This window comes from Platichthys flesus, chromosome 15, assembly GCF_949316205.1.
Source record: "Platichthys flesus chromosome 15, fPlaFle2.1, whole genome shotgun sequence".
NCBI lineage: Eukaryota > Metazoa > Chordata > Actinopteri > Pleuronectiformes > Pleuronectidae > Platichthys > Platichthys flesus.
The window spans coordinates 12,270,911-12,294,313 of NC_084959.1; the positions used below are offsets into that span (position 1 = coordinate 12,270,911).

Sequence of the window (23,403 nt, forward strand, 5' to 3'; positions counted from 1 at the left end):
ATATGAACGGAAAAGGGGAGACATGCTGATGGCAGGTTTTGTTTATAGGTTTAGAGTTATATAAAATGTCTGGGAAATTGTGTCCAGACATTTTGGGGAATTTTTCATTTTCTACATATTGTACATTTTTTCATCGTGAAATATTTGTACTTGTAGCTTTTTCAGTAGAAACATAGCCAACTTGCCCACTGGGAAATAGCTGGACACATTTTCCTCAGGGACTGGCAGGAAAATGTCCAGAAAATGTCTGGAGCAACTGGCTCAGACATTTGAGTTTTCACATCCACCCCCTTGAAATATTTCAGGTAAGTATCCTGATTTCTAGCACATGTCTGAAAGCAGCTGAAGAAGGCCCACAGAACCTGTACGTGCTAAAAGTACGCAGAGCTACTGTATTTTTGGGCCCATGGCGACAGGTTGGTTCAGTGAAGCAGCAACTGTTTATGGTCCAGTTTCTTTCACAGAGAGAGACCAGTAACTACAGGGAAACAAATGTTAATGAGGCAGTTGACATTTAACTCCATAACGCTGCCACTTTGCCCCCTGCTGCTGCTTGGAATAACTGTCAGCCCTGCAGGAAAGACCGGCACCCTGAGTGTGCATGAGACAAATAATTCTGTTGACAAAAGTCGCTTACCATTTAAAGACACTCTCATGCTACCTGTGAATTGTTGATCTTTGCTTGATATTGTCATATTGTATATCTGCATAATTATCCACAAAATCCTCCATCTAACATTGTCGGAGAAACACCCACGGTTTCCATTCGACCCACAGCTAAACATAAGGAAAAGAACATGGTAGAAAAGGATCAATATATCCAAAGAATATTTGCACCTTTGTATTGATGAGAGCACAGACTGAGTTTATGTCAAAATCTGCTGTTTTTATACAAGCATGATAAACATAGTAAAAAACTGGTAATAAATACTGACTATACATTATTTTATGAATTATCTTGATAGATGCATACCCAAGCGTTTGTCAAAGGCTTGATTCCAAACTGGAAAACAACCTTCCTTATTCTCTTGAGAGCTTCTTCGTAACAGTCTGGTGCCTTTTGAGAAGTTGTATTCTGTGCATTTATTTTGCTCATTTAAGAGGAATATATGTTTAACAGTTATTCTTCAATCGCGAGCTCCTCTGTAATCTCAGGTAAGCGAGTGCTGGATTCTCGAGAGATGAAGGTCACACCACATGTTGCCTTTAACTGCAGCACTGAGCCTATCCTGGGGGCCGAACCACCAGCTAATTATATGAAGGAGGACACCTCCTGAAGCCGTACTCCTCATCTCTGCCATTAATCCCGTCTCATCTGTTACTGTAAGTGATTTTGGAGGAGCCTATTTGTAGAACCGCTGAAGTTTTTTTCCAGGAGCCCAAACTGTTGCCATCCGTCTTGTGGTGAGTGATATTCTGAATTTTTACGAGTTGAGATAAATCTTGGGAAACTGTTAAAGTGAATTTATTTGTGCAGATCCATGGAAACAGCTTAGATCAGATCATGTACATCTGCAAGTATGATGATATTCACGCATATTGCTTAAGGTTAAATTCTTGTGTTTTTATTTGTTGATAAATAAGGAGCATCCTTATTCGTTGACGAATGATGCTTTTCAATTATTGCTTTCTACATGGTTCAGGGATTCATCTCTTGCACCAGTCTTCCCCAGCAACTGCAACCATATAACTGAGAGGAAATCAAGCCTTAATAGCAGCTTGACTTCTGCAGTTTATAACAAACATACTGTGCAAGAGCAACAAGTTATTGTGAAATGTATTTACATTCTCAGCAAGCGGATAACCCCCCCATGGGGCGGGCTGCTCTGCCTCCCCTCCCCTGCTGAACTCCTTTGAGACCCTCCCTGTGCCACTTGCAGCTGAGACCCAGGGAGCAGAATTAACAAGCAAATTGAAACAGACTCTATAGAATGTCTCTCAGTAGAGCACATGCCTCCAGCAAGCGTCAACAGTTCCCTTAAATCAGATCAAACTGCACGAAATTGCACAGACTCACTGATACCGGTTCCATAAATGTGGCAGATATTTTCCCCTGAGCATTCACACATTACTCCCTGGGAAATTGGTGAACATGTCAAAGAGAAAAACGCCCTGCAAATCTAAATATTGTTAAGGAAAGTAAAAGTCTAAGGAAGTCTTCGCACTTCAATTTGGCGGAACAGGTGCGTAGGAGTGAGACGAGTACATCAAAAATGTGGGGGAAAGCATGTGCAAGAGCTTTTTATCCTAAAGAAAATAAAATAAAAATACCACATCTTTCCATTACGTTTTAGTAAAATCAGTTTGGCTTTCTTTTTCGTAATCCTGGTAACAAACACACAAACCTCCATGACAGAGATACCTTCAGTACTTGGACACGCACTGTGTTATCTTGTTTGTATTTTTTATATTTCTTATCTGACAACCTAACGTTTGACATTTTGCCGCAGGCTGGCTGACTCTCATAGGAGGGGGGAAGGATGTCCAACAACATGGCCAAGATTGCAGATGCTCGGAAGACTGTAGAGCAGCTGAAACTGGAGGTGAACATAGAGAGGATGATGGTGAGTCAGTGAGTCACCGTCGTACCCGGCCAAAATATTGTCTAAATATTTAACAGATCACTTCAGGTTGTTATGGAGTACTAAGATTCAAAATAATCTCAGAAAAACTTTCACTCTCATGCTTATACTTGGGCATCTATTTAACTTGTACCTTCTCAAAAGCAGTACATATGCAACAGGTCATGTATGTTCCAGCAAACAAACACATTCCAAGCAATACAAGCAGGACGCTCTACTTTAAAATGTATTCAAGGCCCATAACAGCTATTGGGTTTCAAGAGTAGAGATATCAAACTAAAGGCGACAGATGTGCTTTAAGTAAATTTCCTCCTCTTTGATACATGACACATTTGAACACAAACTCTTTTTCTACAGGTATCCAAAGCAGCAGCTGATCTGATGGCCTACTGTGAAACCCACGCCAAAGAGGACCCCCTGGTGACACCCATGCCTTCCTCTGAGAACCCGTTTAGGGAGAAGAAGTTATTCTGTGTCATACTATAACCCATCACATTCACGAAACAAAATAATGCATGTTCCTTTCAATGAGTTCAGTGTCAAATTTAATGATAGAAATCAAAAGAAACCCCCTTTTTTTATTATAACATTCAGTTTTGTATTTAAAGTAGCTCTTTGGTCACTGACTTCACCCGAGAGATGAGGATCAATGGAGCATGATAATGATGACAATAAAAATGGGAGCAAAGTTCTTTCCCACAGGCATGTGCTGCTGCCTCTCCTTGTGCACACAGATTAGATATTAACCCTTTCACCAAATAGTTTTTAAGCTTGGCTATCTAAGATCAAACATTTCACGATAATAATAAAATATTTGGTCACATCTCTGTATTAATGTTTTCGATTATCTTCCTTTCAGATAACAAGATCGCCAGGCACAATAAATTGCATATGTGTTGTTTACATAAGCAATAAAACATACTCACTTTCCACTACACTACATGTTTTAATTTGTACCTTAGCACACAACATTGTTTTCTCTCCCTGGATGTCACAGCCGTTACCAAGCAGGGACCTCCCTTGCTTTCAGAAACCAATGTAAATGATGGGTGGGGCCATGTTGTGATGTCAACACAGGTTTGAAGTGCAGGGAGCAGGTGTGCACGGTTCACACAGTCTCTGACAGCTGCTAACACTCACGGATTTCACCTGATCTCCAGAGCATTGGGGAGTTCGATAAGGTTTGTTCATTTTTGTTAACCACATTGTAGCTGAGGGAATTAAAGGATCAGTATCACAGGTGGTATCTGAAGAGAGGACACTGTCCAGCTTGTGCTTCAGATGTGGAAAATTAGATTTTGTGAAAGTTCAGTGTTTTTTACTCGAGGTGTTTACTCTCAGCTCTTTTGCCTTCATGTCTGAGATGCAGTGTGTGATGTGAAGTGTCGTGACATCAAGTTGAACAAGGGCAGTCAAGAAAAACTTGTTTGACCAAATGTGCGGATTGAAAAACACAACTGAGAGTCTCAGCCACTGTCACGGGAGGACGGGAGGAGGAAGCTAATCTTCCTCATGTTGGTCAGGTTCGTAACTGAATGGGCCACAAACAGGACAATAAAAACGCAATTTGAAGTGACTACACTAAATCCATGTATCTAGTTTCTTGTATAAATACCTCGGTGTCACGTTGCATAACCTCCAATCACTAACACCTAAATGACTGCAACCAGCGTTTCTACATCTGAGCCAGGACAGTATGCGATAGTGCAGGTCTTGACACTTGCTTTATTCCCATGGGAGCTCATTAAAAAAGGAAGGGATGCAATTATAAGATATTCAATATATATGAAATACAACGAGATAGTTACAAAAAATCTGAATAGAAAAGTAAGATAAGGTAATCTTTTATTTGTCCCTCGATGGTTAAATTTGCACAAGGGTTTGAATATTTTCTTCTTCGAGCTGAATTTTTTAGTGATGATTCATTCATTCAAGTTCTACTGGCCTTCATGAAGCCTTAGATAATAAGCAGTATATCCCTATAGACACATATGCAAACGTCTTCTGCACACTAACCACAATATTAATGAGGCTCTTTATTCAAATGCTAAAAGTCAAAAAAACAAAGCCAATTGTAGACTACTGGTAAAATATGAATGACAATTTAGTTGGGACCCACCCGTGACAGTGGACTGATAAGATCCACTATAAAGAGGATGTCTCACTGTACCGGTTTTGTTGAAACTGAAGTATAACTAATTTGCGGCTGTGCAGATAGGCAGTTCCTCTTTCACCAACTATCTTTGATGCGGACGAACATTTTTTTTGCATGAAGATCCATTAATCATTCCTAGGGGAAAAACGACAAACATTTAGAAAAAGGCAACTTTAAAGTGAGTAAATATTGAGTTGGTTCTTCCGTTAAATTCCATTTAGTTGTTTTTGTGTAAACATGCTTACAAACAAACATACGGACACACAAACTATACTCCTGGGCAGAGCAGTTGATTATGTCATTCCTCTCAATTGTAGACAGGCTGCTCAGTTCGCTTAGACACAAATGATGTGGTGCGTCACATGCTCTGACTTTCAGTTTTGAAAGGCAAATGAAAAGCTATCTGGATTGGAGGGTTCACTTACCTCACTCAGTCCTTCCGTTTAGAGTGGTGTTCTCCTTCGGCAACATGACTATTATAGTTTATACATTTGACAAAAGTACAGTATACTCATAATCAACAAGTTGTGTGAATATATAAAATGGCACCTGGTACATATAGGCTTTACATTTCAGCAATTTACAGACACCTCATGAATACCTCAGCGATCTATTTGGGTGTTACCCCTCGTCATGTCAATATGTCTGCTATGAATAAATCACCCACTCAATCACTGACCCCTACTTTACTATAGAATGAAATAGAATAGAATGCCTTTATTGCACAGCTGTATAACAAAATTCAGCATAAAACCGGGATGGATATTAACAATAATAAACACCGACATATGTGAGGAAGTAAGCAGTTCTGTGAACAGTATATTAGACCAGCACAGTGTTTTTTTTTTTTGCTGGTCCCAGTGTTTGTGGCTCGTCACAGGCAGCAGGTTCTGTTAATGTCCTGCAGTGAAGGTAGCTGGGTGTTTCTGTGCTGATGGGATGACTCTCTGGAGAGCGCTCCTGTCAGCCACAGAACAGCTGGCATACCAGGGGGCTGAAGGTGAGTACGCTCTCCGCAGAGCAGCGATGGAAGGACACCAGCAGTTCTTTGGAGAGTTTAGCGATCCTCCGTGCCTGTAGGAAGTTGAGCCTTTTGTGCCTTCTTCATCAGAGAGGTGGTTTCATCTGTCCACGTGAGTTCCTGGGAGATGTGTGTGCCTATAGGAATTTGAAGCTAGTCACTCTATCCACTAAGTCTGTGAGGGAGCGGGTTCCTCTTCCCTTTTTCCCGAAACTGATGATCAGCTCCTTTGTTTTGGAGGAAATGAATGCTATAGGTTGTAGACAGTTTGCAGACTTCATCCCTCAAGGCAGTCTCATCGCCGTTGTGAATCAGTCCGACCACATCTGCCGGCAAACTTAATGACAAAGACAAACTTAATGATTGCTTTGGTGCTGTGGGCTGGTGTGCAGTCGTGGGTGTAGAGGGAGTATCTCTCTCTCTCTCTCTCTCTCTCTCTCTCTCTCCATATATATATATATTTATAAACAGTCACGTATACAGTAACATATTTGAGAGTGAGCTCATTGGCAAAAGAATAAAGTGCTTTTGAACACTGCTCGTGCATTTTCTCTGCGCCGAAATTACACCATTGTTGCAATTTTGATGTACAACACTACGTCATTTGAAAATCCCCAAACAAAATTTAAAATGTTTATTTTACACTTACTATTAATACTTTAGGGTAAAAAGCACATCGAAATAAACTTGTTTGCCTCAGTTTGTTCTGTGATGCGACGCTCTACTCGTTTGACATTTGCTCGACAGGTGGTTATTCCCGCACTTTTCACAATGCATTGTGGGAAACAATGAGTCCACTATATAAGGTGTTCACTAAACATTCGGACAGCATTACAAAATTGCGACCTTACTGTAAGGATAAGTGAGTGACAGAGCCTGTCTATTCCCAGCTGCCATTTTATTCCCTTGACCTTTCCTTTAGCTGTCACCTGACTTGTTATCATTATATGGCTCTAAACACCATATAATAATCAGCCTGCACTTTCACCTCAAAGTGGACTCGTGTCACATTCATAGGTCCAAAATAAAATATTGTGATTCTCTCAAATGAATGTTATTAACTGCTCTGGTGTATTTCTTGTGTTTTTTTTTAGAGCTTTACGATGGCCAACTTTGGAGGGCACGCCATTCCTGGTGCCTTCTTTCTGTTTTATGGCTTTTGGCTGACAGTGAAACACACTCTCCAACAATACTGGAGGAAGGGTCAGCCCAACGGAAGACAGGTCATGCCACCTTTATTTAAAAAATTGGACTACATCGAAGGAGGATTCACATTATTTGCTTCATTTGTGGGTCAGTTTTTTTCCTCCTCAATCCGTCAGCATTCGTAAACCCTCCAAATCTGCCCCTCGACTCATTTGTCTTACGTTTGACGTCGCAGGTATTATGGTGGAACAGTTTGTGGTGGACGGGCCACACGCCCACCTGTACGACAGAGACAACAAATCGTGGGTGAAGCTGATGAACTGGCAGCACGGCACCATGTATCTGTTCTTTGGGATCTCAGGAATAGCATTGGTCACCAGCACCAGATCCAAACAGGTGCCACGTGGCGTCGACCGCCTGGCTCTCTCCATTGCTCTTTTCGTGGAAGGTAAGCTCTGAGTTTGAACTTTTGTCCCTCAGATCACCAATGAACATCTCAGACGTGTATTTGTGTTGTTTCCTGTGTGTGACTCTCCCTCCTATCTCCAAGGTTTTCTGTTCTACTACCATTTGCATAACCGTCCCCTCCTGGACGCCCACATCCACTCGCTGCTACTCGTGGCTGTGTTTGCTGGGTCAGCTAGCACCATGTTGGAGGTGTTCATAAGAGACAACTTTGTTCTGGAGCTGCTCAGGGGTTGTCTGTTCATCCTGCAGGGCTCGTGGTTCTTCCAGGTGATTTACAGAAGTGCAGGAATGTGTGAATGTGTCCTTAACCACAGAACCATATACTACTATCCATCTGCAGAATATTCTTCGTGTTTCACGTTCAAACACCCTAACACCTATAAATGTAGCTTCCCATGCAGACGGCTCTTTTATCAACACTGTTTGTTGTTTCAGATTGGATTTGTTCTGTACCCTTTAAACGGAGAACAGTGGGACTTGACATTGCACAACAACGTCATGTTTGTCACAATGTGCTTCTGCTGGCACTTAGCTGTCGCCCTTCTTCTGGTCGCCGGCACAGTGTGTGTGGTTTCTTGGTAAGTATCCCTCACCTATGAAATATTCTTTCATACATTACATTACCTGCGTGTGACAACTAAATCTGTATTATAGAATGGGCCTTAGCTAGAGCCAAATGCTAAAAAACAGGTCAACTGGACTTGGTTGAGTTTAATGATGACGTCTCACTTCTCATCCAAGAGGCTTCTTCAGTTCTATGTACATGCTGCAAACAAAACAATCCTGACTTCCATCCCCAGGGAAGTTTAACCAGCATTCACAATTCAGGACATATGACTCACAGGGGGCGGGTGGGTCAACAACTCCCAACGACCTGCAAACGATTCCCAACTAAACCAACAGCAGGGTGGGTCCAGCCTCTCAGCTAACCTCAACTACCCCTAAGGAGCCTCCCAGTTAAATACCTGGGACTCCCATCAGTCGGTTAGAACTGAAGAATCCCCCTGGATGATAAGTGAAACGTCTTCAAGAAACTCAACAAAGTTCTTTTACCTGTTTTTTTTAGCACTTGGATATACCATGACCTGGATGACTGAGAATCTCCACAACCTTATGCCTTAGCTACAGGTTTACACAGAGGAAAATTACATAATATATATTTGGAATCAAAGAAATCACGAAAAATTAAACTCTAATTAACCTGGACTGTAAAAGGATTTAATATTTCAGCACAAGTAACCTGGATTTTGTGTATTTGTATCTTATGTGCAGGGGAAATGAGGGATAGTCACATATTCTGGGCAGGGCTGGTTCATCTCAAAGTCACTTCACTTATCAGAGTGACACAGTGGCTGGGAGTCATTCAAAAGAGTTGTTTACTACCACTACCCCATATTATAGTTCTGATTGTTTTATTAAAATACATCTATATTCTATATAGTTCCCAAAACATATGGGAACCGCTGGTTTAGGCTACAATCTGATTTTCCCCTTCCATTCCAGTTTAAACATTCTTTCAACATTAAAACACCAAACATTTTGAGTTTTATTCTGATATCTGAAGCCTTTGAAGTGTTTTATGGTTGACATGTATTTTAACTCTGCCTTGAGGATACGAGTCGTTGTTCTGAATCCTGCATGAGACCTTTACTTTGAAGTCGTCATTGGCTTCCTCTATTTTACTGATGCATTACTGCCTTTTACTCTGCAGTCAAACACAATCATCTTTCATTTATATGTTTGTGCACCTTGATGCATAAACTGTTGGAACATGATTTGCACATCTGAACTGAAAAACTGCTCTGCAGCAATGGTGCTGGTCTATACTGGACCTCTTAAGATATTTATCTTTCTCTGCATGTTACTTTGTAAGACGAATTTTTGGAAGTTGAGTTGAGTTAAAGAGGACAGTAGCAGAAAGTCAGTTATGAAATGTTTGTTGTTTATATGTTTCCTAAAGTTTGCCTCTCTTGTTCCAACAGCACAGTGAGGAGATTCTCAGGAAAGGGACAGGATATAGAAATTGGAATGAGAAACACATCCTCAAGTGCAAGTTGCCAGAAAGCTTTGCTTGAAGAGTCTGATGAAGAGTGAAGGCTGTGTTTTGGTCCTTCAATTTTTTATTTAATTTTCTATGTTTGTGGTTTGGAGTGTCTCAAGCTACTGTTTGCACAATGTCGTTTAGTTTTTTTCTTTGGTAAAAAATAACAAATGAAAAGACAAGAATCTATCTGTTATGTTTTATTTTAACAACTGGTACAGGAACTAATGATGTACAAACAAAAAACGAGTCAAACAAGTCAAAGTAAGTCCAATACACGTCACACATGCCTATATTGTATTCCATCAAACATTTAATGAAATGACAAACACAAGATTTAAGTGACAGTCATAAAGCAATTGGAAACTTTGAAGGAGATTTTGGTAAAATAACCACAGAACAACAGTTATTTCCAGAGTTTGTCAACAATTGAAAGGAAAATGTAGAATATCAAATCTTGACTTTTTATGATTGCAATTGTAAACTGCCTGATTTAGCCTATTTATGTTTTTATTACTTTTCCGCTTTAACAGATAAAATTCAATAGACGAATAATGAAAACTTCAGTCTGAACACAAAAGCAATTACAGAAAAGACAGGTGTTTCTGGCTTTTTTAGAAATTGTCCAACATGGAAAATAAAGGCTTCTGACAAACTGTAACAACAACGTTATAAAGCAGAATTTTCAGTCAAATCTCTAAATACAGATATGTGGGTGATGGAGTGGACCTACGATTCACTGCTGAGCAGGTAGGATCACTGTTTAGGAGCCGGTGGGGGATCAGGTGCACTTTTGGGCGACGGTGCTGTTGTGACCACGACCGTGGAAACTGATTTTGGAGAGCCCGTGGCCATGTGCTGTTGGAGCTGCTGAGCCTGAACCGTCTGGATGCGAACCTAAAAGAAGAAAGATAGTTCACCCCAGGTGGCTCCATGTTTGTTTAAGAAGCTTTTGAGCATTTCCTTATCGCCATAGTCATATATATATGACCGCATGTAATCTTACCTGTGTGGCCTGTCCTTGCTGCTGAAGCTGTTGGAACTGTTGTGCTGTGACAAAGCTGACTGGTTTGTTTCCTGCAATCAGCTTTGTGCCAGCAGGCATCGTGGTGAGGATGATGTTCCTGCCCAGGCTGCTGAGGCTGCTCAGAGAAGAGAAATGAAAATAAAAGACACAAAAAAACCAACATGTCATAGTTACATAGAAGCTGAAGAGAAATCTTGTCAAGAGAAACAGTGTGTAAATGTAGCTGCCATCACATTGACACATTGACCATCAAAGCATTGCATCTCACAGAAAATTTAAATAAAATACACTGGAAATCTCGATCTTTACAGTAAAAGTAGTATTTATTCCAAAAGGAGAAGGTCTTAACATGTGTAATGTTCTCAATAAATAAACTCAGATAAATAACAGAGGACTATGAGACTTACTTTGCGCTCAGGCTTCCTTTAACCATCGGTGTGGTCACCACGCTCTTGCTCTTCAGTGGTTGGTTGAGGACAGAGATCGGCAATGTGATCCGTGTAGGTAACTTCCCCTATGGTGAAAGAAAAGCATTGTTCCTGAGCCAATAGGAAATCTTTATTTCAGAGTTAATAATGCGAAAAAAAATGCTTGGGGTAAGAGATGGTGTCATCACACAGTTTGTAAACTGAGGAAGAAGCTGATATGATCCTGATCATTAAATCTATTGTCTCTCTAGAGGAAAAGATTGAGTTAAATAAATAATCTATTCAGCGAGGCATTTGGGCACTCACTGCTTCGTGCATTAGTCCTATGTTCTTTAAGTAAATATGTCTCATACTTTCAGCACAGATGTATGAAGGAAAGCAACATGAAGGAGAGTGAATGTTTAAAAGGATTGGCAACATTTATTTCCTAAAGGTTTTCATGTAAAAAGGAATATGTATATGGTGTGAGAGTGGGAAGTGTGTGTGGTTCTTTTAGTTGGGTTTTTACTGTACAATAGCCAAAGAACATGTGACGGAATGAATGATTCTCTTACCGTTTGTGTAGTAACCACTGTAGCAGGGACCTGCCTCACAGTGGCCGTAGCTGCCCCTAGCGTCAGAGGTGAACAAGAGGATCCAGGAGCAACTGTGATCCCCTTGGCACCAGCTACAACGCTAGCAGCCATGGTCACCACATTAGCACAGGTGGACACAGTGATTGGTTTACTGCCAGTAGTGGTGGTCATTGTGATGGTCTGACCCTGTTTCTGAGGGATAACACCAAGCCCCGGCATTATCCGAATGGTGGCGCCACCCTTGTCAGGTGACGTCACGGTGGAGAAGGTCCTCGTTTTTTGGTCGGCCGTGACAGCCAGTGTCGGCATCAGACGTAAGGCTGTTTCTCCTGCCGCCTTCAACAAGGTGGAGGTGATGTGGCTCGCTTTAGTGGTTTGTACTTCCCCTACGCTGGAGGCAGAGGAAGGGCGGGGCGGCGTCATGTGCAGAGTGGCTGATATGCTCTTGCTGGTCGCGGTGCCCAGAAAGTCAGGGCTGAGTTTGACGGTTGCAACTGGAGATTTTGCGAGAGTCGCCATCATGTCTGGGGTTATCCGCAGCACTGTCTGGCCTTTAGAGTCTGTAGTGATGGAGGATGGCGGAAGACGGAGCACGTCTTTACCCTGAATGCGCAGGTTTGTAGCAGTTATTGGAATTCCTGCTCCTCCTGCTGTCTTCATTCCCAGCTGTCCTGTTATTGACACCTGGAAAGAAAAACAAGCAAAAGACCAAACTTCAGCCTTCTTGTACTTTGAGGCATTTGAGTCCAACTGGGAGTCGACGTAACGGATCAAATATCCCTTCTAACACAAAATGCTCCACCTGTTTGATGTTGGAGCCGGCGAGCATAGCAGGGGAACCAGGGTTGTTAGCCGGTCTTCCAGGTGATCCAGTTTGAGGTTTAGCTACAGTTACAGACAGGGTGGTTGGCACCGTGACGGGACTACCCCCAGACTGAGTCCTCAGAGGCAACGACACCACAGTCTATTGAAAAGTAAATTGATTAAACAGTTGCAATGTAAAAAAACAAACATAGATATTCATCCTATGCTCAATTTAGTTATTCTGGTTACCTGTGAAATGCCCTTGGCTGACACTGACACCGGCATCCTGATCTGATGGGGGGTCTGATGGACCAGTGTGGCCTGCTGACTTCCTGCTGATGAGGTCAAACCAGCTTGAGTAGAAACTACCCGCACCTGAGGAAGGGAGCTCGCCGCCAGATGACTCACTATCCGAGCAGCGTGTTGAGACGTGACCGTGTGTGATACTGGTGGGCCAACCTTAGTGGTGGGTAAGATGGTTCCCAGCTGAGGCAACGAAGGAGGGGACACTAGGAGAACACTGGGAGAGAGAGGAGGAAAACAGGGAATCACAAGAGAAGATTTAGCTTCAAATAGCTTGGATGACACATGGATGTACTTTATTTATTGTACAATATAAATAGATCTTGTGTCTGACCCTGGACTGGCTTTTATTGTCTCTGGGACTACAGTTTTTGTTGGCGTGGTGACTAGGCAGGGTAAGGGCGACTTGGGGGTCCCCGGTGTGTTTGGGGTGGGTGTGGTTGGAGTTGGTGACATGGGATTGGAGCCAATATCCTGTCCCGCCTCCCAACATCCAGGGGTTTTACTGCCGCCGTCTTTACTTCCAGGTTTCTAAAACATAAATGGTCAATGAGATTCACAATCAGCCACTACCATGTGCTTTTCTCAGACAGAATAGTGCAGTGGACTCACAGGTTTGGATGCAGGTTTAGGCTTCTGCTGTAGAGCTTTTCGCGCTTTTGCAGCTGCAGCTTGAGCCTGGTGGATTCGCTCTGGAGGGAAGAAAAGAAGAAAAGTAGTATAAGCACTTTTTTTTTTTCTTGTTTGATCTTTAAGGTCAAGAAGTTATGAAGTTCTAAACTACAGAGTCTAGAGTAAGAAATAGTATACATCTCCTCTTCAGACGTGCTTCCACTCACAAACTACAGTTGGTGCTTACCAAACTCCTCTTGAGTGCGATGACGGTGCAGGTAAATCCACAGTTTGCGGCCAATGTCATATTTTACACAAGGATCTTTCTCATAATGAAGTCTATCCAGGGCTCCACTGACGACTGTGTTCACCTATGTGGAAAACAAAGGCTGTCACTCACAGGAAATGTCACTATTAGGACACAGCATAAAGGTAAGAGGAGTAAAAGAAGCTCAGCAACCAGCGATAATCCCCGTCCATGCATACACCTGAAACTGTATATTACAGTAGGAAGCAGATTGTGTAAACTGAATTTAGTAGCTCAATACTACAAATTAAAAACAACATGGTAAAAATTAGAGGCAGAGATTTTTTTCTTGGACCGACAATGAGGTGGAACTGTAACTGATAGAAAGTGTTCTCAATGTTTTGCATTTACCGCTGGTGGACCAATCGTGACAGGAAGTGAATGCGGATGACTGCTGGGTTTTCCAAAACGTCTCAGTTTTTACACATCTACAATGCAGCCCCAGTTTTCAAAATAAAACGGGGCTAATAATGTTTCCTGTTTTTGGTGCTGATATCTCCTATTAGTGTGAACTGCAGATGGAAACATAGTAGCACTCCTATGTTTGAAAACTAAAGTGTAAATGTAGTAGATGTAACACAGCCTGACAAAGCTGAAAGAAAAATCAATCGCACCTGAGCACTAGTGACATCTGGAGCCAGAAACTGAGAGTCTTTCAACAGTTCACAGATCTCTGCCCTTGTTCCTTCTCCATTGGGTAACCTGGCTGCTGCATCACGCACTATGGAATAGTAACAGTGGAAAGAAGTCAGAAATATGTTAATGCTTTCCTTTGCAAACATTGATACCCTTGGAAATATATGAGGGAAAAAGCTGGTCTAACCCAGAGAGAGAATGGTGACGTATGGCGGTCGGTCCGAGCGAAGCAGCGTGTGCTCCCTGGCTTTGTTGAGAGACATCTCTTTATCGAACACTCCTTTAACAGGCCCCACCACGGATTCAAAGCCATGCATCCTGAAGGTGAAGGCTTTGTGTGGCTGGTTGTATCGCTGCTGCTCCTAATAAACACAAAAAAAAGTATGTTGTTGTAAAGAGCTCATGTCCTGGTAAAAGAGGCCAAATGTTATGAAACAGCTATTCCAGAGGCAAAAACAAACCTGGACTTGAAACACTTGTCTTTCATCTCCGGTGCTGGGCCGCACCACATAATCAGTCGAACTGCTTGGTTAAAGACATGACACTATTAACTATCAGCATTGATATTAAAACTCAAAACACTTTATTATGTTAAAATAAAAAATAGCATGTCCTGCCAATCCCAACTTTTATCTTTATATTGCACATTTACTTCTATCAACTTATCATAATTGGTAAATGACAGAATCTTACGCTCTTTGTGTGGGAGAGGTCATCTCTAGCATGTCCTCACATTCTGTCTGTGGAAAACAAAAAGAGTTCAACATAAACAGACCAACACAGTACAATCTATAAAGTGAGTGATAAGACAGTACTTGTAATAACTGTGCTACCTTGACAACTAAATCTTTAGAGTCCATCCACAACTGGAAGAGTGCACTGAGATCCTTCTCTGTGTCATGAACAGGGCCTGAAATACATCATGGACATTAATCTCAATCATCAGAATCCTCCTCAAACAAGAAGACCTTCATCAATCAGGGACTTCTTACCAATCCACCTCCACTGCTGACATTCATCCGAAAACTCCACAAATGGAGCAAAGCCACTGGGGAGCGCGATCATGCCATCTAATGGATTAAAGAGAGTGAGTGAGTGAGGGAGTAACATGGGGTGAAAACTAGACTAGTTCTCTGTGAGTGACCAACGCTACTGACCTTTAGTCTCCCCAGCAAGAAACTGCAGAGCTTGAAGAACCAAGTCAGACCAACAGGAAGCAGATGAAAACCACACGTTGAGGGAACTGGCTGGAGAGGACTGCCACATCTGAACTTTCTCCTCCAACTGAGAATTGAAAACAGTCATGTTATAGTGTCATAACTGTGATCAATTAGATATATGATAATTATGTGAGACTCTTTATTGAGTGCGTACCATTGAAGTGCTGGCAAGAGTCTCTGTCGTTAAGATGCTCTCCAACAAGCTGAAAAAGCTGACAGCTATTTCCTCAACTGCAACCGGGCTGCTCTGACACTCCTCCACAATTCTGAAATAATAACGGTTCTTTACATTAGTTATGTCTAATATAGCAGGAAACTAATATATATTACACATACAATACTGTAAAGCTGCTTTCAGGTGTGCACATAGATGGAATTATGCAGAGGGGCTGTGAGTGGGTAACCAAATCACAGAGTTAAAGTTCCAGACATTCTCTAGAGTTTTTACCAATTGTCCAGACATTTTCTAAAAAAGGATTACATTTTCTTGACAACAGTGTGGCATAAGACTCACTCCTCCTTGATGTGTTGCAGTGGAGTAGACGGCGTGTCAGGCAGGGAGTTGATGGTGTTCCCTTGTGGGGCTGACGCCGTGTCTGTAGGTGCAAGACTTTCAAAGGGATCCTCAGATTCCACTTTTATTGTCCTCATTTTCTTTTTTTTCCTTTCATCTCTCATTTTCTTCTTAGGTAAAGACAGATCGAAGAGTACTGGGGGATAAGAAGGACAGAAAAACATTTTATAATCTGTGGGTCATGAGGGGATACTTTGATTTAGGTTTCCGCTTTTTAATACTAATTTACTCACACATATTAGACCCCTTCCGACCAATATTTGCTCTTGAAAGTACATCGCCAAGATGGATATCAGAGGTCATCAAGTCCGGATGTTCCTGAACAAAATCGATCATTAGTGTAACATATGTACAAGTTAGGACTAAATGCTATGGATTTTTTTAAAGCACTTACAGGCTGTCGCTTCCTCTTCTCTCGATGATTTTGCAGCATGACTTTCAAGTCTCGCTCACCCAGTTCTATTTTCTCTGTTTAGAAATAACATTTCTTTAAGCATCATTCAGTCATTCATAAAGTAAGAGCAAAGTCATACGGATGTTGCAGAAACCACTGACCAGTACTCTTCATGTCTTGGGTAGACAGGCTGGGAAAGACTCTGAGTGAAACAGTTGGAGTTGGAGAGGAAGGTGATTGTGGTGCTGCAGTCCATGCCGATATGTCTACAGGCAAAAAGATAAACAAAAGACTCAATGAGATCTGTTTGAAATAAATCTAGTTTTTTCTTAATAATGCATATTTTACTATTGCTCGTTCCTACCACCTGAATCAACTCGTGAACTCTAATTTCAGGGAAGCGCTTAAGAAATAAAAGATATTTATGAAATATCACATTAACAACTACTGACCGTCATCATCCGATGAAGCATTGCTGTCCCCACACTCAGTTTTGACCTCCTTCAGTATTCGGCTCAATCTTCTTCTCACCCTTGGCTCCCGCATTTCAGCTTGACTCTTGGCCAGCAACTTTTTTTTGGGTGGAGAGTCCAAACCATTATGAACCGCAAACTCCAGCAGCTCCTACAACGAAGGGACAAATTGAACTACCTGCTACATGAGGACATGTGCTTTGTTAGTCAAACTTCTGGCAAAAAATACCTTTCTGGAGACGAGGATTTGCTTCAGCAGTCTGTGGTAATACTGCTGGCGGGAATACAACTGTCGCCTCTTCTGAGACTTGGCACACAACTCCCTGTACTTGACCACCTCGGGATTGAAGTAACCATCTGGGTTGAAATAATCGTGATCACAAAGTGTTTTATAAGTTGCATTTTTATGAATTCCTCCAGCTTAATACACATTTTGGGGTTTTGGTGAGTGAATAAATGGGTAAACAGGACCTACCTCTGAATAGCTTTTGTGCAAGATGAAGGGGATTTCCAAAGTTTAAATCTCTGTTGTTGAACAGGTCACTGATGGTGCTGTCCTGCTCCGCAACGTTGTCGTCAGGGAACTGTGGTAAAAACTGACGAAGGTGCTGCCTCTGGGAATCTGTCAGTGCGTCAGTCCAGGTGCTTTCGCTCATCACAGAGAAGAAGATGTCCGGCTGGGGAAAAACAAACAGAAACAAGTAAATGTGAATGTAACGGATATATGAACCTGCACACAGAGCTAACAACGCAGACAAGAGCAGACAAACTCACGTCCTCCAGCAGGTCTTCTGGAAGGTTGACCCTGCAGTTTCCCAGCATGCATTCCTCCGTGATCTGTCCATCGTTTTCTTCTTTTGGATCAATAGCGTCTGTGAGCATGTGTGTGAGGGCATTCATTCTTCTTCAGGTCTGTGCACACAGAGAAACCACTGAGTCAGACACATTCTCGTTTCAAGCTGCAGGTAAGTGCAGCCGATGAGTTTGCCCTCCAGTCATTCAACCTGCAAACACTGTCGGGGTTACAGCTTTGAAATAGTCAGGGGGTAAAGCAACAAACCACCAATATTAGTGAGGATTCACCAATGTCAACACATTAGCCACTTAGCGAGCTAAGCTAAGAGCGACGTTAGCAAGAGAGCCCGTTAAAGCATCTGTATTCCTCTCTGAATTATCAACGCAGACAACGTAATATACAATGAGATGTGTTGGCAGGTGTCGGTGATGTGACTGAACTGACACGGGGGGGTGAAACACAAGCAGCAGCTCTTACCTGACACTGTTTTCTGTTTCGGGGAAACGAAGAGGGAACTGTTTGACGGACGGACCATTTTCTTCTTCTACCACTATGACACCACTCCACTCGCGCGTTCTGCTGCCCTCCACAGGATCTCAACGAATACATGGTAAATATATTTGAAAGAGTTTAACTGTTTTTACATACATCTTCACGCAGTTAGTATTTTAAACACTGGAGAAAAACCAAAAAGTGTTACTTAACACATTCAGTCCCGAACCAATGATTGACTGCTAGTAGCTGGCTAGCCACAGCTAATGTTGCTAATAGGTTTAATGTAGCTTCTCTCACTGCATGTCCTCAAGTTGCTTTCGCGTTTTTTTATTCCTTTAACATCGAGCTCGTGGGGGGGCTGCAGCCGTTTCTGTTGACCCAGAGGATGTGGAGCGAACCTGAAGCTCCATGGGCCCCTGAGGACCTGGGGCCCCCAGCCAGTTGTCCCCTTTGCTCAGTGGGAGGTAAACGTTTCAACCCATATGTTCAATGTGGTTTAGGGTTAAAGAAGTAAACTAGTTCCATGCATTTTACATTGAGATTGTTCACTTGAGTCTCATTAAAAAAGATTATAATGTTTGCAGATTTGGTATTAATAGTAACACAATTTACAAACAACACAAGGTGACTTGATTCCATCTGTGCAGCACTCAGTTATATTAAACAATCAAAAACAATGTCTAAACAGATACGTTAAATCACAAATATATTGATTGAAAACCCACAATTCAAAAAGCCTGCTATGCCATTTAACAACCAGTTGAATTTACATTGATGTGCTGTCTTTTTAAATTGTATTTAATTGCAATGATAATGATAATTGTCTTATTCTGAAATGTAATGTCTTACTTTTGTGAAATCATTCATACAACACAGTGCAAGACAATAGTGTAGAGACCCTATCTATAGGGACATTTGAGCCAGTGGGTCAGCTTTGTCAGCTTGCCCCACCTCTTTATATTGCTGTAATGAACAGGGAGCAACTGTCAAACCCTCTGCCTTGTAACACAGCCTGAGAGGGGCACAGCACCAGCGCTGCCCTTCACAAACCTTCACCAACATTGTCTTGCCTTATGCGGAGGGCGTACGGGCACCAGGAGTAACAGAGCTGAAACATTTACCCCATTTCTCTCCAGATTTTGCCTTTAATGCCTCGGGAGGATGGCAGAAGGTGCAGATGGAGAGGAAGAGATTCAGTTCCTGCGTACGGTGAGTGATGCTGTCTGCCTCTTGGCGAACTGTTAGGGAACTTATTCAGTGTATTAATACAACTTTTGTGTGTTAACGTGTCACCTCACACATATAGTGGACAAACGTTTTCTGTGTTACTTTCTTTGCTCGGTGCCCAGATTGACAAGCACAGGTGGCATTGTTATCTATTTATATCCCTTCAGTTACTTGACATGTCACTGTTGTGTCCCAGAGAGAAAAAGCTTGTGGTGCCAGGTGACACTTAACACACGTAGATAAAACAGATTAGGAACCAATCAGTTACTGTCTTTATCTCAGGGAATACTCACCCATCTTCGTCTTTAAAGAAATACATTTGACCGGTCCCAACTTCTAAAGATAAAAATAGATTTATTTGTAATTATTGTCAATACAATTTCTCACATAATATGTTCATAGGAAATAAATATATCATAGGAGAGATGGAGTTTTGCTTTTAGATTATTGCACATTAGTACTTGTAAACCATGACTGATCGCTTGTGTAAATCCTCAGGATAAACTGAGGTCTGTACTGCAGCCCCAATTTTTGTTTAAGTTAACTTGTGTTTTTAATATTAATACATTTGTTGCTTAGAGAGCTTTCCATAGATTTTGGTGTTTTTTAAATGTTGGTATAATTGAACACACAGAGTTCATGTTATGAAGTATTTAGATGAAATCAGTTTATTTTTGCTGCATCCCTCACTGCTGAGCTATCAGATCTCCTAGTTAAACCTCTGTGCCAAAGCCAGCAGAAGGGCATCGTGGCCTTGCAAGCAGTCAGTGCTGATAATCAACTATAATAGTCGTTCCTCACAATGCCACATGCGTTTCTGTAGACCCTGGTAACTGTAGTCCCTGATGTTGGAGTAAAACAGGAGGCAAGTATCATTTAAAGCTTAGTTCCTCCCACCCACTTGATTATAAGTTGCATATCCTGTGACTGCAGTTTGTGTTTTTTGCTTATTTACTTTATATTTTGTCCTATGAACAGAAATTATTCAAATATTTTTTTTCTCTTGTATATCTAATCCAGCAGCTACAGGAGTGTGAAAGCACGTTTTGAGATGGCACTGTCTTGCGACTTGAAACCCACACTGAATTGAAAATATGACAACAGTGCGTCATAAAGTGTCTGTCAGTCTGTCACTGTTCACCCTGAACTCCTCAGACTTCTATATTTACTGCGTGAAGATTAGCCTGTTCAAACCTTGGCCCATTTCAGCACCTGCTTACTTCAGTCCACGTTAGACCTTCACTGCTCGCGTCTTACTGACACTCGTTATTATCGGACGTTGGATTCAAAGCTAGAGCCTGACCGATTTATCAGTTGGACAATTTGAGCCTTCCACACACTTATCCGTATCAGTGTTAATGTTTGCAGATATGCACCTATCTGAAACTTAGATTTTTCAGGGTTAACAATACAGGGAATGAATGCATGTGTGTTTATATTTTAGGGAAAAACATTTCTGTTATTTTCAAAATTCAAATTCTATATATATGGTTGTATTTGTGTTTTCTTTTTATTCACAGTTATTTATAAAAAATAGTTATGGTTAAACTGTAAAATAAAAATTCTCAATTAAGGATTTATTATATTTAAATAAATACATATATTTTCGTATATCGTGGTCATGCTCTCTTTGTCAGGTTGTTTTCGAGTACTCTGGTGGAGTCTGGTGGAATGTTGTAGTAGACATGTAGCTGCTGGCCTCATGTTATCATGATGACATCTGTATTTCAGTCAGTCTGTGTTGGAGAGAGTGTCAGAAACCTAATACTCACATCTGTCATATGCTATAGTGGGATTGTCAGTGCGTCAAATTGTCTTTTATATTTGGGTGTCAATTTATCTTTAAGGTGCCAGGATTTTCAGATGCTTCAGTCTGAAGTCTGACTCTTTGATTTGTTGTCTACTGTACAGGAGAAAAGTTCTATTATAATTATGACGATTTATATTTATAGTCTCTTCATGACCTGATCAAGAGGGCACTGTACAAACACTGTACAAACTCTGTAGGAGCAAAACACAGGGGTTATAGAAGAAGAACTGTTTCTCTGTACTGTACCTTTGCACAGTTTAACAGTTTTGTGTTAGATCTAAACTCTGGTTCTTTTGTCTGGAGTTGTTTTAGTTTCTTCACCTTTTTTGCACAAGTTTGTATTCTAATCATGACTCAAATCTTCCCATTGATGTTAACTTGAATATTTGAACCACCTGTTATGCGAGGGTCTGCACTTAAATCGTGTACATGATGTAAGATTCAATACTTTATTGCCACACAACTCAGTTGTTGGAATTTGCCTCAGTGTGCCCACAACCACACAATCAAACAAACAATCACAGCTTAAAACATAACAAGAAAAGAAACAAAACACATAACCTCTCCCTACATTCCTTTATAGATGTATCACATTTACAGACTTTTTTGTATTTTCATTATGTACCAAAATAGAATACATTTGTTTTATTGTCAAAAGCAGTAGTTTGTTTATCATAGAATCAGTTTCAGTTGACTTCAGAGATCATAAAGCACAAACTAAAGCTAATTACAAAGTTGAACCCAAGTGACGACTATTGCTTCGTTACATGTACCTTGATTAAAGCTGTGTCTGAACCAGAAATATTTCCAGATGAAAACACCAACAGCTGAGCACGAAGCTTCGAGCTGAGCTGAGCCAAATTGAAATTTGGAATATTCCTCTCCCTAGTGAGCTGACTAATCGCGTTATTGAATCGGCGATGGGGGCCACAGTGCTTCTTGGCCGTCAAACCCTAAATATCTGTTGCTCTCCAGAAAGGGATGTGTGAACAGCAGGTGCAGCGGCCTGAAATAGAGAGCTGCGGGGGAGTGGCTGGTGTCTGGGGGGCCACAGAGGCGGGGGGATTAGAGCTGGATAGTGACAGGCCCAGTGAAATGCAGTTACAGAAAAAACAGTTGTGAAGGTCAGGGAAAGGTGTACAGGGTAACAGCTGTTTTTGCAAGTTATTTGTTTATGGATAGCCCTAATTTCTTTTGATATTTATGCTGTCTGGATTTTCGTAGACGCCTTTGTGCTGTCGGAGCCATGGATTGTCAGTTCACGATGCTAACCCATTAAATGTAGCAGACATAACGTGATGTAAGAACTGCAGAATGCATTAAAAGGGGAACTCAGATTTTACAGGTCGTGTAGAGTTCTACAGAACAGCACATATTAAAGGTGTCAGAATCCTTTGGCAGATGGAGCTGAGTCAGCTAAATCAACATGTATGAAAATGACCTACTAATCATCTCTGCTTCAGGCTAACAAGTAGACATTGGCCACTGCTAGCACAATACATCCAAAGCATAGAGTGTATATAAATATGAACAACGCATCTCCACTACCTCTTTCTATCCAGAAATGGTTAAGCCAAAATATCACAGGTACGAAAGCTGCCATCTTGTGCCTTTGGAGCTATAGTCTGGGCAGTAATGATCAGGGTTGGACGAATTGAGGTTCCACAATACTAAAGCTCGACCAATCACTGGTCAGTTTCAGCTGTCAATCATGTCGTCTAAGCCTGTTTTATAGCATTAAGTATTTAAAACCACACTTACCAGAAACATGAACACTTTAACATGCATTTGTGTCATAAGAACTACTTTAAACGCCATACGCCATTTTTTAGAACATTTTATTTAACATGTACTTTGACCTTTTGATTTGGTCAATATCCCACCCACTAACAATGAGGAGGCTGTGTTTTTGATCTGAATCGCAGCCAGCCACCAGGGGGCAATCAAGACACTTTTGCTCACGTCGCTCATCTTTATTCACACTCAACAGTCGAGTTACATTGGGCAATATTGGCACGTGGATTTGAAGAAAAATGCTTGGAATTAGAAATGTTACAGTTTAAAATAATTGTTTTCCCTGAGAGTTACAGGTTACATGGAGGTCTTGATTGTGTATCAGTTACTCTTGCAGTCTTTAACCTTCCACCTGTTTTGTGTTTGTAGGACGATCAAGTGGTGCTGCAGTGCACTGCGTCTATTCTGAAGGAACAGATCAAGCTGTGTCTGTCATGTGAAGGGTTCGGGAATCGTCTCTGCTTCCTTGAGACCACCTCCAACGCTCAGGTAGTGGAGGGAGACTTTTATCTAAT

At 41.5% G+C, this 23,403-nt stretch overlaps 4 protein-coding genes across 4 annotated transcripts in view; 3 read left to right on the forward strand and 1 right to left on the reverse strand.

Moving 5' to 3' along the window:
- Nucleotides 1-1,277: 1,277 nt before the first annotated feature.
- Nucleotides 1,278-3,467, forward strand: gng8 (guanine nucleotide binding protein (G protein), gamma 8). The gene is made up of 3 exons (XM_062406936.1): nucleotides 1,278-1,404; nucleotides 2,451-2,564; nucleotides 2,940-3,467. Exons 2-3 carry the CDS (start codon nucleotides 2,481-2,483, stop codon nucleotides 3,066-3,068), a joined length of 213 nt encoding a protein of 70 aa, XP_062262920.1. The 5' UTR covers nucleotides 1,278-1,404; nucleotides 2,451-2,480; the 3' UTR covers nucleotides 3,069-3,467.
- Nucleotides 3,468-3,659: 192 nt separating this feature from the next.
- On the forward strand, nucleotides 3,660-9,615 carry tmem45b (transmembrane protein 45B). The gene is made up of 6 exons (XM_062405673.1): nucleotides 3,660-3,763; nucleotides 6,853-7,051; nucleotides 7,140-7,352; nucleotides 7,455-7,639; nucleotides 7,808-7,950; nucleotides 9,355-9,615. Exons 2-6 carry the CDS (start codon nucleotides 6,862-6,864, stop codon nucleotides 9,464-9,466), a joined length of 843 nt encoding a protein of 280 aa, XP_062261657.1. The 5' UTR covers nucleotides 3,660-3,763; nucleotides 6,853-6,861; the 3' UTR covers nucleotides 9,467-9,615.
- nfrkb (nuclear factor related to kappaB binding protein) lies at nucleotides 9,599-18,111 on the reverse strand. Its single transcript, XM_062405672.1, has 26 exons — nucleotides 18,040-18,111; nucleotides 17,541-17,678; nucleotides 17,242-17,443; nucleotides 16,996-17,123; nucleotides 16,746-16,917; nucleotides 16,455-16,559; nucleotides 16,294-16,367; nucleotides 16,133-16,217; nucleotides 15,840-16,035; nucleotides 15,480-15,591; nucleotides 15,263-15,389; nucleotides 15,098-15,175; nucleotides 14,939-15,015; nucleotides 14,799-14,845; nucleotides 14,567-14,627; nucleotides 14,293-14,467; nucleotides 14,084-14,190; nucleotides 13,410-13,533; nucleotides 13,163-13,242; nucleotides 12,885-13,081; nucleotides 12,497-12,767; nucleotides 12,246-12,407; nucleotides 11,423-12,127; nucleotides 10,848-10,954; nucleotides 10,420-10,555; nucleotides 9,599-10,310 (listed from the first exon to the last, which is right to left on the reverse strand). The coding sequence occupies exons 2-26, from the start codon at nucleotides 17,664-17,666 to the stop codon at nucleotides 10,170-10,172; spliced, it is 3,795 nt and encodes a 1,264-aa protein (XP_062261656.1). The 5' UTR covers nucleotides 17,667-17,678; nucleotides 18,040-18,111; the 3' UTR covers nucleotides 9,599-10,169.
- Nucleotides 18,112-19,088: 977 nt separating this feature from the next.
- Nucleotides 19,089-23,403, forward strand: part of LOC133969288 (ryanodine receptor 1-like) — a 45,626-nt gene continuing 41,311 nt past the window's right edge. Inside the window, exons 1-2 of the mRNA XM_062405674.1 lie at nucleotides 19,089-19,266; nucleotides 23,258-23,377. Of these exons, the coding sequence (XP_062261658.1) occupies nucleotides 19,219-19,266; nucleotides 23,258-23,377 (168 nt within the window). The 5' untranslated portion in view covers nucleotides 19,089-19,218. The remainder of the gene's footprint in view (nucleotides 19,267-23,257; nucleotides 23,378-23,403) is intronic.